At 42.2% G+C, this 13,873-nt stretch overlaps 1 protein-coding gene across 5 annotated transcripts in view; it reads right to left on the bottom strand.

Annotated features, from left to right (window-relative positions):
* Window positions 1-13,873, bottom strand: part of bsna (bassoon presynaptic cytomatrix protein a) — a 139,173-nt gene that overhangs the window by 101,958 nt on the left and 23,342 nt on the right. For 3 of the 5 annotated variants that reach the window (XM_031868756.1, XM_031868758.1, XM_031868759.1), the window contains exon 1: window positions 9,403-9,933. In XM_031868756.1, the coding sequence (XP_031724616.1) occupies window positions 9,403-9,930 (528 nt within the window). In that variant the 5' untranslated portion in view covers window positions 9,931-9,933. Of the gene's footprint in view, window positions 1-9,402; window positions 10,052-13,873 lie in introns of those variants that run through there. The other 2 variants (XM_031868755.1, XM_031868753.1) reach the window with 1 other exon arrangement.

Genomic DNA, 13,873 nt, shown 5'->3' with positions numbered 1-13,873 from the left:
ATGTGTTCATAAATATACAGTGTATGTGCCTCAGTGTGTGTGTGTGTGTGCGTGTGCGTGTTCATCTCCACTGAGCTGTCAGTGCATCTGGAGGCTTTCAAATAGGATTTCTGCTGCTTGGCGGAGGTTTATGCCGGCGCCGGGGCTTTTGATTCGCCGCTCACTCACGGACAGCAATGCATGACAGACTGCTTCCTCTACCGCAGAGAGGGAGAGAGGGAGAGAGGGAGAGACAGGGGAGAGACAAACTGAAGAGGAGCAGATGGAGAAAGCGAGAGGCAGACATAAAGGAAGACAACGTGGATAAAAGGTAGAGGAGGAAGGAGAGAAATATAAACCTAAAATGCCAAGAATGAGGGGAAGAAGGGAAAGACGGAGGATGATGAACGGAAAGAAAAAAAAGTCTCTGTTGTGACTTTGGCGAAGAGGGAGAAGAGGATATTTCCAACACCGTTTGGGAAATGCTTTACCCACATTTCAGCGAAGTTGAGAGGTGATTACCTTCACCACTTAAAAATGAAACTTAATTGCATGTCAGGATTCAGGCAATCACTTTAAATTCTCAATGGCAGCAACAACCCGCTAATGACTAATATAAGCTATTTGCCACTGCTTTTAAGGTCTGCAGTATGATTCCACCTAAGCCAGTGTTCCTGCATCTCAATTAGGATTACTGTTATTGGTAGGAGGCTTCCAGTCGGCTCAAACCGTGTGAAAGGTTGCCAATAATAATTTGCAGTTGAACAGACCAGCTCTTTTTTGGAACTGTAATACATTTGACTTAATTTCGTCTGGGGGAGCTATCCTGCAGCTGTTGAAAACATACCCTCTCGTTTAGGTCGATGAGGTCGTGTCCGTCGCTAAAGAGGAAACCTTCATTGTTTTTGGTCCTTATTAGCGACTGCTTCAATTCCTCTCGAGAGGGAAACTGCCATAAGGGTGTCTGATATATTACGTCGTAAGCGAGAAATGTAAGAGGTAATCACCAAAGTGTCATTCCTGTAACCTGTATCATTAGCAATATTATTTTTATCATTATTATCAGCAGAACTGCTATCAGGAAAAGACAAGCCAGCATTGGGGCCACACACACTCTTGAACATTGTGGTGAACACCCTCTGGACATTCATGATGACTGATTTATACCTCCTGCTTTTGTGTGTCAGGTGTTATTATTTTGCTCCAGGAGCGTTTCAAAACTTGGATGGTTCAAATCAACCTAATCAAAATGCTTTGTCCTATTCTACGTACCGTTGTGTTATTGTTCGGTGATTAGTGTTTTCTCTATTTTTAGCCGTTAAGATGAACCTTAACATGTCCGTGGTGCAACCAAACATCGACACAGCTTTCGTATCAAACCAACTAGTTTCAACATATCGCTAAGTGTGGACTTTGCACCCAAGCTTGAGAGAAAACTTATGTTTGGCTGGTTCAACAGCTTACTGGTAATGATGATTATATTGCTTTTTTTTTTTGCAGTTTTGTGTGACCTACAACTGAGAGGGTTAATTAGCCGTGATGAAGTAATGCAATAGCTCAAAAGGGAAATGGGCTGGAACGTTCTCCATGTCAGACCTCAGCGGTGGAGATCACGTGCTGCTGTCTGCGGGCCCATCATTGTACATCTGTCTGTGTCCGTGTACCTGTCTATCACCTCTGCCTACCTTCTTTCACCACTTGCTCCCTTTTTGTCTCTGCCTTCTCCTGATTCCTTCTCTCACTTCCTCTCTCTTGCTGTCGCCCTCTCTGTCAGTGTCTCTACTGTTTTCTCGCACTGTAACACCTTTTTCAGACTTTTTTATTCATTCACACATCGGATTCGGTCACAGCGCAAATCAAGGATTGAGAGAGAGAACACTGTGACTAATATGGGAGAACTGACAACAAGACATATTATCACTAACTTCACAAACATTTTTACGTTTTTAATAAATCAACCTATGAAGCTGCAAAAATGTTCATACTAAATTTACCTGCAAAATGTTCAATGAAAATGGGTTTCATTTGGTTTTCCCTAAGCACCTAAAATATAATTTAGGTTGAGGAAAGAACGTGTTTTTGAAAAAAGAGAAAAACAAAGAAAATGGAATCAAAACACTTGTGTTTCGGGAGCAAAGGAGGAAATCAGGTGACATTGTTATTGGGCGATAAAGTCCGAGGACTTGTTCCATAACAAAAGTTATTGACGTTGGTTTCTTTTAAATGTTCCTTCACCTTAAATACATGCTTATTGTTGTAATCAGAATGAAGAAGATGCGTTAACCTTAACCAAGTACTCATTTTAATCCAGACCACAATGTTTCTCTCACCGCATTTTTCCAGTGCCCAAACCAAAACCTCAACCAGCGATGTACGATCAAACATTTGAGCAACTCATTGCACCATCAAAGATATAAAACCTAAAATGTTACATGTTACAGGACTAAAGACCAGTGATCGGATCATTCTGTTGCTTCTTATTACAAATACGTTTTAAATCAAATCGGCAAATCAGACCAGGGGCATAAGATGGGATCCCCGACATCCTACTTCCCTACTTCAGGCACCCTCATCTTCAAACTCAGCCTTCATTTTGATCTCAACTACACATCTTGTACGGTTGTGACAAGATCGATCCACAGACAGAAATGCAAAAACCTGGCAAAGTAATCAAAACCACTTCTATGGTAGTTCCAGCTACAGTAGGTGTCTCGAGGACCACATTCTGCCATGATGACACATACACATACACACATACACACACACACACCTAGACACACATGCAGACTCACAAGGTGGAAATCATACCAGCCACTTGCTGTCAGGGCTGGTAATGACAGCATTGTGATGATAATGATGATAATATAAATGCAAAACCTTAAAGTGGTCACATCCGTTACTGAACGCAATGAAGTCGCACACACTGGCATGAATAGTGTGTGTGAGACAGGCAAGAGGGAAGATTTGAGAGGAGGAAACAGAAAAGCACAGTCTGCAGATTTCTCGAGAAACTAATTAATCCAGCACACCCGCAGACACACATTTCTATTAGCAGCCCTACGTGCATGCAGAGTCGAAAATGTGTGCACAGTCTGTTGAAAAACAAACAGGTTGGGAGGAAGACGTGCTGCCACACGGCTTAGATGACATATAACGGCATGAAATAAAACGGTTATATAGAGATAGATGCATGGTAGCAATACCAAGTTGGTGTCAACTGCAAGAAATGTCACCAAACATTCATAAACATTGCTATATTGTTCATTGGCATTAACTCTATACCTGCTAGGAAATGACACAGCTGCCCTGATCGGAGGTTTAGTATACCAAAGCGCCCAATTGTTGTCTATTTTACCACTTTCATTCCATTTTACTGCATATCAGTTTAACCGCTACGATACAAACCTCATAAAACATTTTACATTTGCAGTTTGATTTAGTGTCTGGTACACAGGAAGTGATGTGGCTGAAGTTTGTGAAAACCGAATATATTCTCTTTGTGCACTTAAAAGCACTATTGGTTTGGGATTATTTAATTAGCTTTTATGTGTTTTTAATGAAGAAGTAATGAGTAAAAACATTTTAGTGCACAATGTGTGGAATTCCAAACCTTGTAATAACCATTTACAATTGTTTCTTTTCTCATATCAGCCGATACTTGTTACTTTGTTGTCATGAGAAGGACAGAGTCAGAGTTTCTGTTTCCACTGCTCTGCCCGCTGAAGGCACTTTGGATAAAAGCCTCTACAAAATGGCATGTATTAAACTCCCTTCACTAATGGCTTATGAAGTCACTTTTGTCAACATATTTGCATCAAGGTTCACACTATGCATGTTGCTCTGTAGCTTTGCTTTGAAAAATGTTATATAAACAGGAGCAAAAACAATGCACGACCACAGGCTGCGAATGTGTTTTCCATCTCTGAGACTGAAAAGCAGCGCATAATTCGTTTTGGTATCATATTGGCACTATCAAAATATTCCACTTAAACGCAGTAAACTGCAGATCATGATTAGCCTTAATTCAATCTGTGAAAATAGAGTTGATCCATTACTTCCCTGCCTATATTCTTTACCTTGAAACACATTATTTTCCATAGCAATAAATAAACTAACTATATGACGCTATAGTTGGCCTGTTGGACCTTCCAATTTCTGAAATGCCTCTGTAACGTAGGTGTATATTATTGTAAATGCATTCATTTACATTGGATCATTAGCCATCATTAGTTTCTGTTGTTGTTCTAACTCCAGCTGTGAGCGTGTGACTGTAGAGCGGGTGGTCTTATTGGACAGCTGTGGTGCACAAAACATTTAAAGGCCACCGTTGATTGCTGAAATTGTTTTCACTATTCTAGAACATCTGGAAAAGGTGACAACCCGCAGCGTTCCAGGCATCATTTTTACGCCCAGCATTCAGACATGAACCTCCAAAGCATCAGCATCCATCCCAGGTGTACTTTTTCAAGGTTTGAATAACGCATATAAATGAATTGCAAATACATGGCGCGTGGGTGTTTCTATATCCCTCGTACATATTCATGAGAGCTGCAACACTCGGGGTTCATCCTTTTAAGGTGCTACACAGACAACAACAGCATACATGAATACATGAAATAGACCATAGTCACAAAAACATGTAAGCAAGTATAATGTTTATACCATGTTCACCATACCACTTTAGCATTTGCTACTTAGAAAAAAAGTGAAAGGTATCAGCTGAGGATGATGGGAATACAGTTATTTTTGTAGATATTTGTACCAAGTTTCAATCCATCCTAGTTTCGCTCAAAACCACAAATGTGAGCCTCAAGGTGGCGTTAGAGGAAAAGTGAGGGGATCAGATGAGCCAGTAGATGTTCTCAGTCTGGACCAAAGCAGTGGCCTGAACCACTGACAGACCAACGCTGGCATCTCTAGAGCTGCTAGCGTGGCTTAAAAACCCTGTCTAAGTGAATATGTGCAGTTTGGTGACGGATTCTTTTTAAAGACTTTTCCACCAATAAAAGTGACATGTTTAGAGGGCAATAAAGATTCAACTTGGATCAAAATGACAGAATGTGTGATTTAGAGTCAATCTGTGCAGGCAGTACTCGTTAAATCAATGATTATTTTCCCTTACTGTACATGTACGCAAGGACAGTTAGCCCCATGGAAGAGCGCCAGGCTTTCAAGCCAATTTGACATAATGGCAAAACCTTTTTCCCAAAGACTTACATTGGGAAACAGATGTTTGTGAATCAGCGGATAATTTTTTTGAGGTAAACAACTCCCCAGTATGAACACTTACATTTTAATTGAAATGAACGTGGCCCAAACACTGTATTCAGTTCTCTTTTTACATCCATGGATCAGACAAATACAATAATGTAAAGCCCTATCATATGATCATATGCCCATACCTATGATCTGCAGTATATACTGTATATCTATCTCGGTGCAAGACATATTCCACAAATCCCATCACACATCATTATCCTAATAATAATCCTAATAGTTTCCTAAATGCCACCCTTCCTGAATCAGATACATCAACTACAATCTCTCTGATCCTCTTCTTTGGCCTTCTAATTGGTGTCACTCTCCTGATTTGCTCTTCTAAATGTTATCTGATGCAGGAGGCGTCAGAACGTAACAAGATATGGAGCTGGCAGTGTTTATTAGATTACCAGGAGAGAGAGTGCCATCGATTAAATACAATAATGATCTGTCATTCGAATCTAGACAGGGTGGTCGACCCTCAACATACAGCTGTACAGTAACTGGACATTTTCTTTATCATTATGTGCTATTAAGATCAAGAACTGACTTCTTATTAATTTTATTTTGATTGTTTTTCTCTACCGCTTTAGCGATTTTGATTTTATTCAATCAAGTTCTGTTTAAACATGAAGAACAAATTTCATTTTGATGGCATGAGGGGACTACATGTGTGGCTTTGTGCTGGTTAAACAATCATAATGAAAGATACCGGACCTATTTATACAATCATTTCTTTGGCTTGCCTGGCTAAAGTCTGCTAAATGTTACGTGATGCAAATGGTTTCAGAGTGTAGTATGGCGGATATGAAGCCTGGCACTGCTTATTAGATTACCAGGACATGCAGTACATTGATTAGCTGGGATAATAATGGATAATGTTCAGTTTAAGTTTTAATCCATAGCTGCAGACGCAACAAGGCTTGAGCCCTGCCCAACTGAGCTGAGGGAAGGGGAAAGTTTGTGACATTTAAAATTAAGTTTTTAAAAATGTAAAAATGTATGGAGTTTTTTGATCATAGAGGTTTTAAAATATCAGGACAGTACATCTTATATGCACATTTCCTATGACATTTCGAGCCACCGCTGTGAACGAGAACTTGTGAAATTGTCTGCGTGGGTGTCCTCTGAAGTGAACAGACGTACGTGGCATGCTAATGTGTATTAATCTCACACAGCCGTGGGGCTAAGTCACCTTAATGTTAACGGCATCAAAGAGTAACAAGGTTTTGCAGGGTGGTGCTGTTTATTAGATTATCAGGATTAAGAGAACATTGCTTAGCAGGGACAATAATAATAATGGAGAAGATAGTGAATGTTAATAGGAATAGAGAGCTAATCCATAATTCATGGAAACAAAAACAATGGCGGGGCCAGTGTATTAATCTGTACAAGATGGTGGAGTCGAGAGTCAAATGCAGCAGAGCTTTGTGTGCCATGCACATTTGTGTGCATCATAAATTAAGTATTTTTCAACCCTCCTCCTATACGATTATGTGCGACAGGAACAAAGAGTGTTGTAGGCGAGGGTTGGATGTGATGCTGTTGTGTTGCATTTCATGTTATGTATTCCATTTTGCTCTGCAGGAAATCCCTGTGGGTTCCTTCAATTAATCAACATACCAATTTATTGCTCAGGCTGCTTGCATGAATTATGCTGAGCCAAGTGAGGGTAACTGTGTGTGACTGTGTGCGTGTGTGTGTGTGTGACTGTGTGTGACTGTGTGTGGGCGTGTGTGTGTTTGTTAATCTATCACAAGCAAAGTCAAAATCCCGAACTCAGAGGCTTATCAACTCCTCCCTCCCTCCACTTTATTAGCATTATCCACCATTATTACCCTGTAGTACTCTCTCTCTCTCTCTCTCTCACACACACACACACACACACACACACACACTGAAACACACACACACAGGACCACTGTGTACCTGAGCAGAAATCAAAACTCGGTCTTAAAGATGATCCCACATGAGCCAGACATAAGCTGCCTTACTGTACATACAGTAGAGGTCTTTGAGCTCACAACCAGTAAAACCGTCGTGACATGCTGTGCTGAGAATGACTGCTAACCTTTTAACGTTTTCTGGAAACTGACATCCTGCGTCTCCTGCTTGGATTTGGGTGTCAAGCGCCAACATGCTCAGGTAAAACATTGGCACTGTGTTTAAATTTCACTGCTGTGCCAAATCAAGCGCTCCTGTTTGACCGGTCAGCCTGGTTTCACTCCCAGGGTGTCAAATACCGCCGATTGGCCGGTGGCCCGAGGTGTCTTGATAAAAACACACACGGCACCCTTAAGTGTCTGTATGAGACTTATCTTTCAACTAACTTTATAAACCCATCTGATTCATTATTAGACGCTCAGAGCAACGGACTTAACATTGAGAGCGAGAAACTTTGCTGAGGGCGGGAGGGAAGGGGTATATATTCTTAAAGTTTATTAAATAAAAATTTTAAATCCCTCTTAAAGAGACACTGCGTCAGAGAGCATGGGATACAACTCTATTGTTATATTAGAGGCACCAGTTTGTGTTGAATCTGCAAAATACCACAAATTAAAATGAAAAATACAAATAGCACTTCTAATTACCCGCACCGTACATCAGCGTTGTTGTGAGTCTTTTACTATAGTTTGGCATTGGATGCTAATGTGTTAGCATGAGCCATCAGGGGGAACGAGGTACACATGGATGATTCAGGTGCCAATGTTCTCCCCCACAAAAGCAAATGAAAAATGAAACACAACAACAACAACAACAACCGCCATTGTTTGTTTAATCCAGCAGAGTGTTTATCGTGCTGTCTGCCAATGATATGTCCCTAGACCTGACATCAGTGGGAATTAATGCGTGCCAGCATGGCTAATATATTAGACGTGGCCTCGTGCTTCTGGTTCTGTTTGCTGTCTAAAGTATTTCCCGTCTACCCAGGGAGGCTGAGATTTGATATTTGTCACCATGACGCTGACACCGGGGGTTTGAACCCGTCACCAAAGGGTGAAGCGTCAACCTCCTCTCAATCAAAGAGGGCCTCCTAACCTCCTCTCTCCTCTCCATCTCTCCAGCCATCTCTCAATAACTTTAGTCGCATTCATTTGTCTTTGACTTCTCAGTTTATTTTCCCTCCATCTCTCTCTGAGTGCCAAACACTGTGGTGTTTGACTTCCTGTCTTCACATCACACCTGTGAGGAGTACAATGAACTCACACACACACACACACACACACACACACACACACACACACACACACTCTGTCACGATCCGTGTGTCTTGCCTCGGCACATTAATAGAGATTCTGTCAGGGCCTCAGGGAGGAATTACTGCCACTTGCTGAGCCCTTACACTCACTGTCTATCACAAATACAGACAAAGACCTACAGTACAAAGCCACACACACACACACACACACACAACTTCTATGGTTTCTATTGCTCTCATTCCTCTAATCATTCATGCATTTAAATTACATTTATAAATGGATAAATAGTTCAACCTTGGCATTATAATTTTCTCACATTTCACAAAGAAATTAGAAGATTTTTCAGAGGGAACTGATTTCTCTCTCTCTCTCTCTCTCTCTCTGACCCTATTCATCTCCCTCGCCTCAAACCCTCCCTCTCACTTCTTCCATCACTTTCTCTGCACTGACTCGTTCACTTCATTCACTCGCTTCAGTTCAATCTCATTCAAGTCAAAATTGGCACGAAAACAACAAAAGCAGCTACAGCCAAAGCAAAAGCATCTCTTCCCCTCTCCTCCCTCTCCTCCCTCGCCGACTCGAGCGACAGGCCAGACAAAATCTTTATCCTGTCTGTCGCTGCTGGACCGGTTTTCAGACTCAAACTTCAGTTGCATGCTTTTGGAATAAACTTCCCCTTGTTGTTTATCATCGTAAACCAATCAACTGTGGCTTCAGTCCGCCTCCAGGATTAAATTATATTCATACCCAAATGCTTGGTCCCTCACTATAAATCAACATTATTTTCATTATTGATTCCATTTATGCCGCAAGTAAACTACAACAATCTTCCCTTGTTGCACTAATTTACAGTGGCAAAGTAAGGACAGGCATGAGGAAAGAAGAAAATGTCAAACCGTTCCACACACAAACACACACAGATGAACACACTCACACATGCATCTCCTTGTCAAACATGACCTACCTCAGTGAGGTGCGGGTTAGGGTTGAATCCACACTGGTTACAGACGGTGGACTTGCACTGGGTGCAGGTGTTGTAGTTGGGTAGAGCCGGTGGGTTGGACAGCTCTGTGGTGGTGCACACCGGGCACAGTTTGCTGCTCGGCATCGGTGCGATCTGCGGCACCGAGTAGGGCGAGGTGGGCGTCACGCCGCGATCGGGAGACGCAGAGGGAGACCGGCCTGTCCTGGAGCCGCCCGAACCGCTGAAGTCGACTTGGAGGTTTCGACGGGAGTTGTGCTGACCAGGACTTGGATGACCCCCATGGCCTACCATGCCGGACCCCGCTGGACCGTGACCTATCCCGTGGCCGGACCCTGGGCCATGCCCCATGCCGGGCCCCTGGCTTGACTGCATATGTCGGGGGGAGGTCGGAGTCTCGTGAGTGGCCAGGCGGTAGGGCTCGCCAGCCCTGGACCCTACTCCTCCACCTCCGCCCATTCCTACTCCCATCCCTCCCATCCCTCCTCCTCCCATCCCTCCTACTCCCATCCCTCCTCCCCCTATTCCTCCCATTCCTCCTCCTCCCATTCCACCTCCACCTATTCCTCCCATTCCTCCTCCTCCGTGGCCTCCTTGTTGCATGCCAAGCTTGGGGCTACCCATCGGACCCCTGCAAGAGAGGGACAAAGAAAGTCCTTACAACACTGAAAAAAAACATTGGAACAGTTTGACTATTTAATATTGTTCGCGAGATCCTTATATCATCAAGAGCAACCAGGACATTGTTTTAAAAAGATATTTTGTGAGTGAAATTAGTTAGATTAATAGCAAGTATGTAGCTATCAACTGCACACATTCTACATACAAGATATTGATAAAATACATACTATGACAAAAAACCTTTTTAAACCAAGTCCACTTAAAACATTAAAAAGTCAACTAACTCAGACATTAGCTTCCTGCTAACAGTAGCTTTCAGCCAACACAATTAACGATTGCAGGTTAGAAATCAGAAGCCTGTTGAAGTCGAACAATTCTGTCATATTTTCCCGAAAATTTGGAGTTGCCACCATTGTTATTGTAGACCTTATTATATGCAAGAATGGAAAGCTTGTCAGATTTATCGCTTGCGACATAGAACCTAAATGTTTTAGCTACGATCAATTTATTTTGGCAAGTAAACAAACTCTAATGAAACCTTTCTGACTTTCAAAACAGTTTGTGTGGACGTTGTTTCAAAATGTATATTACAAATTCATTGCTGAACACAATTACGCTATAATATTGATATTCTTTCTGCTGCGGGAGCAGAGTGAATGTAATAAGTGCCGTTGGTTGACGCCACCCCAATATTAAATGAGAAAAATATCTTACTTTATTGAATGCATTATTGTAAATGAATAAGCACTACAGGAGAAGTCAGCCTGGTAATTGTCACTGCATTCTAACAAATTCAATTATCTTCTCATTGCCAGAGAACCAGCAGCAGGAACAACATTTAAAAACCAGCTAAAAATAATTACTGATTCATTCACTGGTAGCTTCTGAAAGCCATGAAAAGACCACAGGCATCAACAAATTAAAATGGAAAATAACAGGCTGCGGCAAGACCGACCACGCACACACGCACACACGCACACACACAAACCCATTTCTACTGTCACAGCCATTATTGCGTTTACTTATTACCGCGCACCTGTGTGGTGTATGTAGAGTTCCCGCGCATGCAATTAAAATAGCCGCGCATGCATATCACTTTTACGAGCGCTTTGACCCCCTTTTTTAAGCCAAAACGTATTGACTTTACTGGTGTTGTGCAGTAGTGTACCTCATGTACTGACACGCATTTCTACCAAAACGGGATTGGATGTTTCGGCAAGGAGGATTTTTCTCTTCTATTCCACTCTTTGATGAAATAGGTCAATTAAGTGCCTCACATGAGTATTTCTGATCTGCCTGGTTACATTAAGGCAACCAACACTACCTGGTTATGGTTAGAGAAAGATCACCTACAGTACGCGGTTGAAAGAACGACAGTCTCCAGTGTTGAAGTTACACATAGGCCTTGGGGATGATAGTCACTATTCTATTGTACTCTATTGTCTGTGCTGACATTGATTGAATGAGTAGGCTCGGTGTATTACCAACTTTAAATGGTTAGCGCACACCGAAATTGGAAATGTTGATTTACTGTCCTCCAGTGTCACAATGTTCCAGACTGCCTCTCCTTTCACTAAAAGATATTCTTCTTGCGGACGGACTGCTATTTTCTATTCTTTCTTCTTTGTAATCTTTCTCTCTATAAACTTCCTCCATCACAGCCCCCTCTCTTTGCTCAGTCGCTCCTCTCTTCATTGCCTCTCTGTCTCTGACTCTCTATTATCTTTTCAGCCGGCACTGACCATGGCCTCGCTCCCCCCAATGTTCTCTTTTTTTTTACTTTTGTTGAATCTCACCTTTTTCATTATTTCTATTTACACTCTCGAAAGGGAAGTGGACCTCAGGCGACCCTACATGGTTGTCTTTTTTTTTTAACACAGAAACGCTCTTGTTGGTGCAACTTTTTCGTTTGCAAAAGTTTACTACAGTTGGTTTGTGGGACGGGAGTGATGTTTCCATGTTGGTTTTACTGACGGCACAGTGCACACCAAAAAGTTTGTACCTTCTCTCAAAAAAGAGACCATACATCCTTCAGTCACAAAGTAGGCGACAGTACATATTTTCATACCAACACAGGGGGGCAAACAAATGAAAGACAGGGGTCGTGTGCAAAGTGTGAGTTGCTGTGTGGTGCATGTGTGAGTTTGAAGGGCCAAGGGGGTGACTCAACAAAAACCTCAAAGCTTCTCTGATTCACCCAGTGGAGACATTGAAGAAGACAGGATAAGAGACTTAAAGCTGACAGAAACTGATGATGGGGAAAGGAGGATGGAAGAGAAAGAGAGAGGCACTCACAACTAAATTGGTTTTATATATTGCCGTGCCGAATACTCAATTCTGATTGGTCAATCACGGCATTCAACGTCTGTAATTTCTGTATCAGACCCTGTATCAGACCCTACACAGCAAGAGGACTATTTTTTTGGAATGACCTTTGGAAATAGTTTAACAAATGTGAACATTTTTATCCATAAAAAAACATTTTAAGGCAGACGGATTGGCAGTTTGATTACAACAATGTAGGCTTTGACTTTCCAAAGCTCATATTGGTCCAATCCAAATCAAAGCTGAAAAACCCACCTCCAATATTCAAGGTCACTCTGATCAACGTAAGACAGAGAGGAGTGTGAGAAAGAAATACCAAATGAATAGATACAAGAAAGGAAAAATACGGAGGGAATGGGAGAGAAGAGGAGGACACAGAAATGAGAGCGCTGGGAATACTCGTTTTCATCTTCGGGAAGACGCCATCGCTAATTGCTGTGCGAAACTAAGGCTGATGTAGGCGACAACCCGAATAATAGGAACAATCCCTCTCTCTGTGTGTTTACACATTTCGCCTCTGCATTGCACTGGGGACATTTATCACTGTCGCAACCCAGCCTTTTAATGACCCAATACAAATGCTTGTTGAGTCAAAGTGATTTCACCCAGACCCATTAAAACCCTCAATTTATTGTCTGATTGTGGAAGAGAGGGATAAAGCAGGCCTGCCAATCATCCGTAAGTGACAAAGACAAGGACAGACGATTAGAGAGGGGAGGAGACAGAAAGGGGGAAACAGGGCGAGGATGTTACATCGTCTTACCCAGGTCTCCGACTATTCACTATGGTGGCCTTTTGTGGCCTTAAAGTTATCATTTCAGTGACTACGTTTTGAGATTATATATTGTATATTGCATATCATGGAGCATTATACTGTAGTTGAAGGGTTGACCTATTGAACCAGTTTTTAAACTATGGTTGATAAGATCGGTTCCTGCACTGAGGAGCAAGGAGGACGGAGTGGGTTGCAGTCTGCTGCCTGACTGCAGCTTCTCATTTGCAATCCCACAAAATCCCCAGAGGAGGTGCATTCAGTTTTTTATTGATGTTAGCCTAGCATCCTTCTCTTCCAGTTGATACACAGAGCAAACAGAGGTTTGGGTAGGATTTACCTACTCTTGTTCCCCCCCCAGCCGGGTGCATTCCTTATCCCACCTCCCACCTAGACCTGCAGCAAAACAAGTCTATTTAGGTTATTGGTGGACCCAAACTAAACATCTATTTCCTCCTCCTCCTCTATTGCTCCTCTATGCCTTCATGTCTTCCCACTCTGGGCTGTTGACAGAATTGCTTTTGTACGGCCCATTTATTTCCATCTGGCTCCTCTCTCTTTCTCCTTTCTCTCCACCTCGCCTCTCATAATTTTCTGTTCTCTCCCAGTCTCCTCTGTTTCTCTGTCTCCTTTATTATTTCCTTTTCTTTACCCTCCGTATCTCAGTTGTGCAGATGTACAGATTTGCTAACCAAACTCTAAAAAAAGGTTATTTTTCATTAATTCATGATCTTG

This window comes from Anarrhichthys ocellatus, unplaced genomic scaffold, assembly GCF_004355925.1.
Source record: "Anarrhichthys ocellatus isolate YVR2014 unplaced genomic scaffold, GSC_Weel_1.0 scaffold44, whole genome shotgun sequence".
NCBI lineage: Eukaryota > Metazoa > Chordata > Actinopteri > Perciformes > Anarhichadidae > Anarrhichthys > Anarrhichthys ocellatus.
The sequence above is the reverse complement of the archived record's forward strand: the minus strand, read 5'-3'. Positions and strand labels throughout refer to the sequence as shown.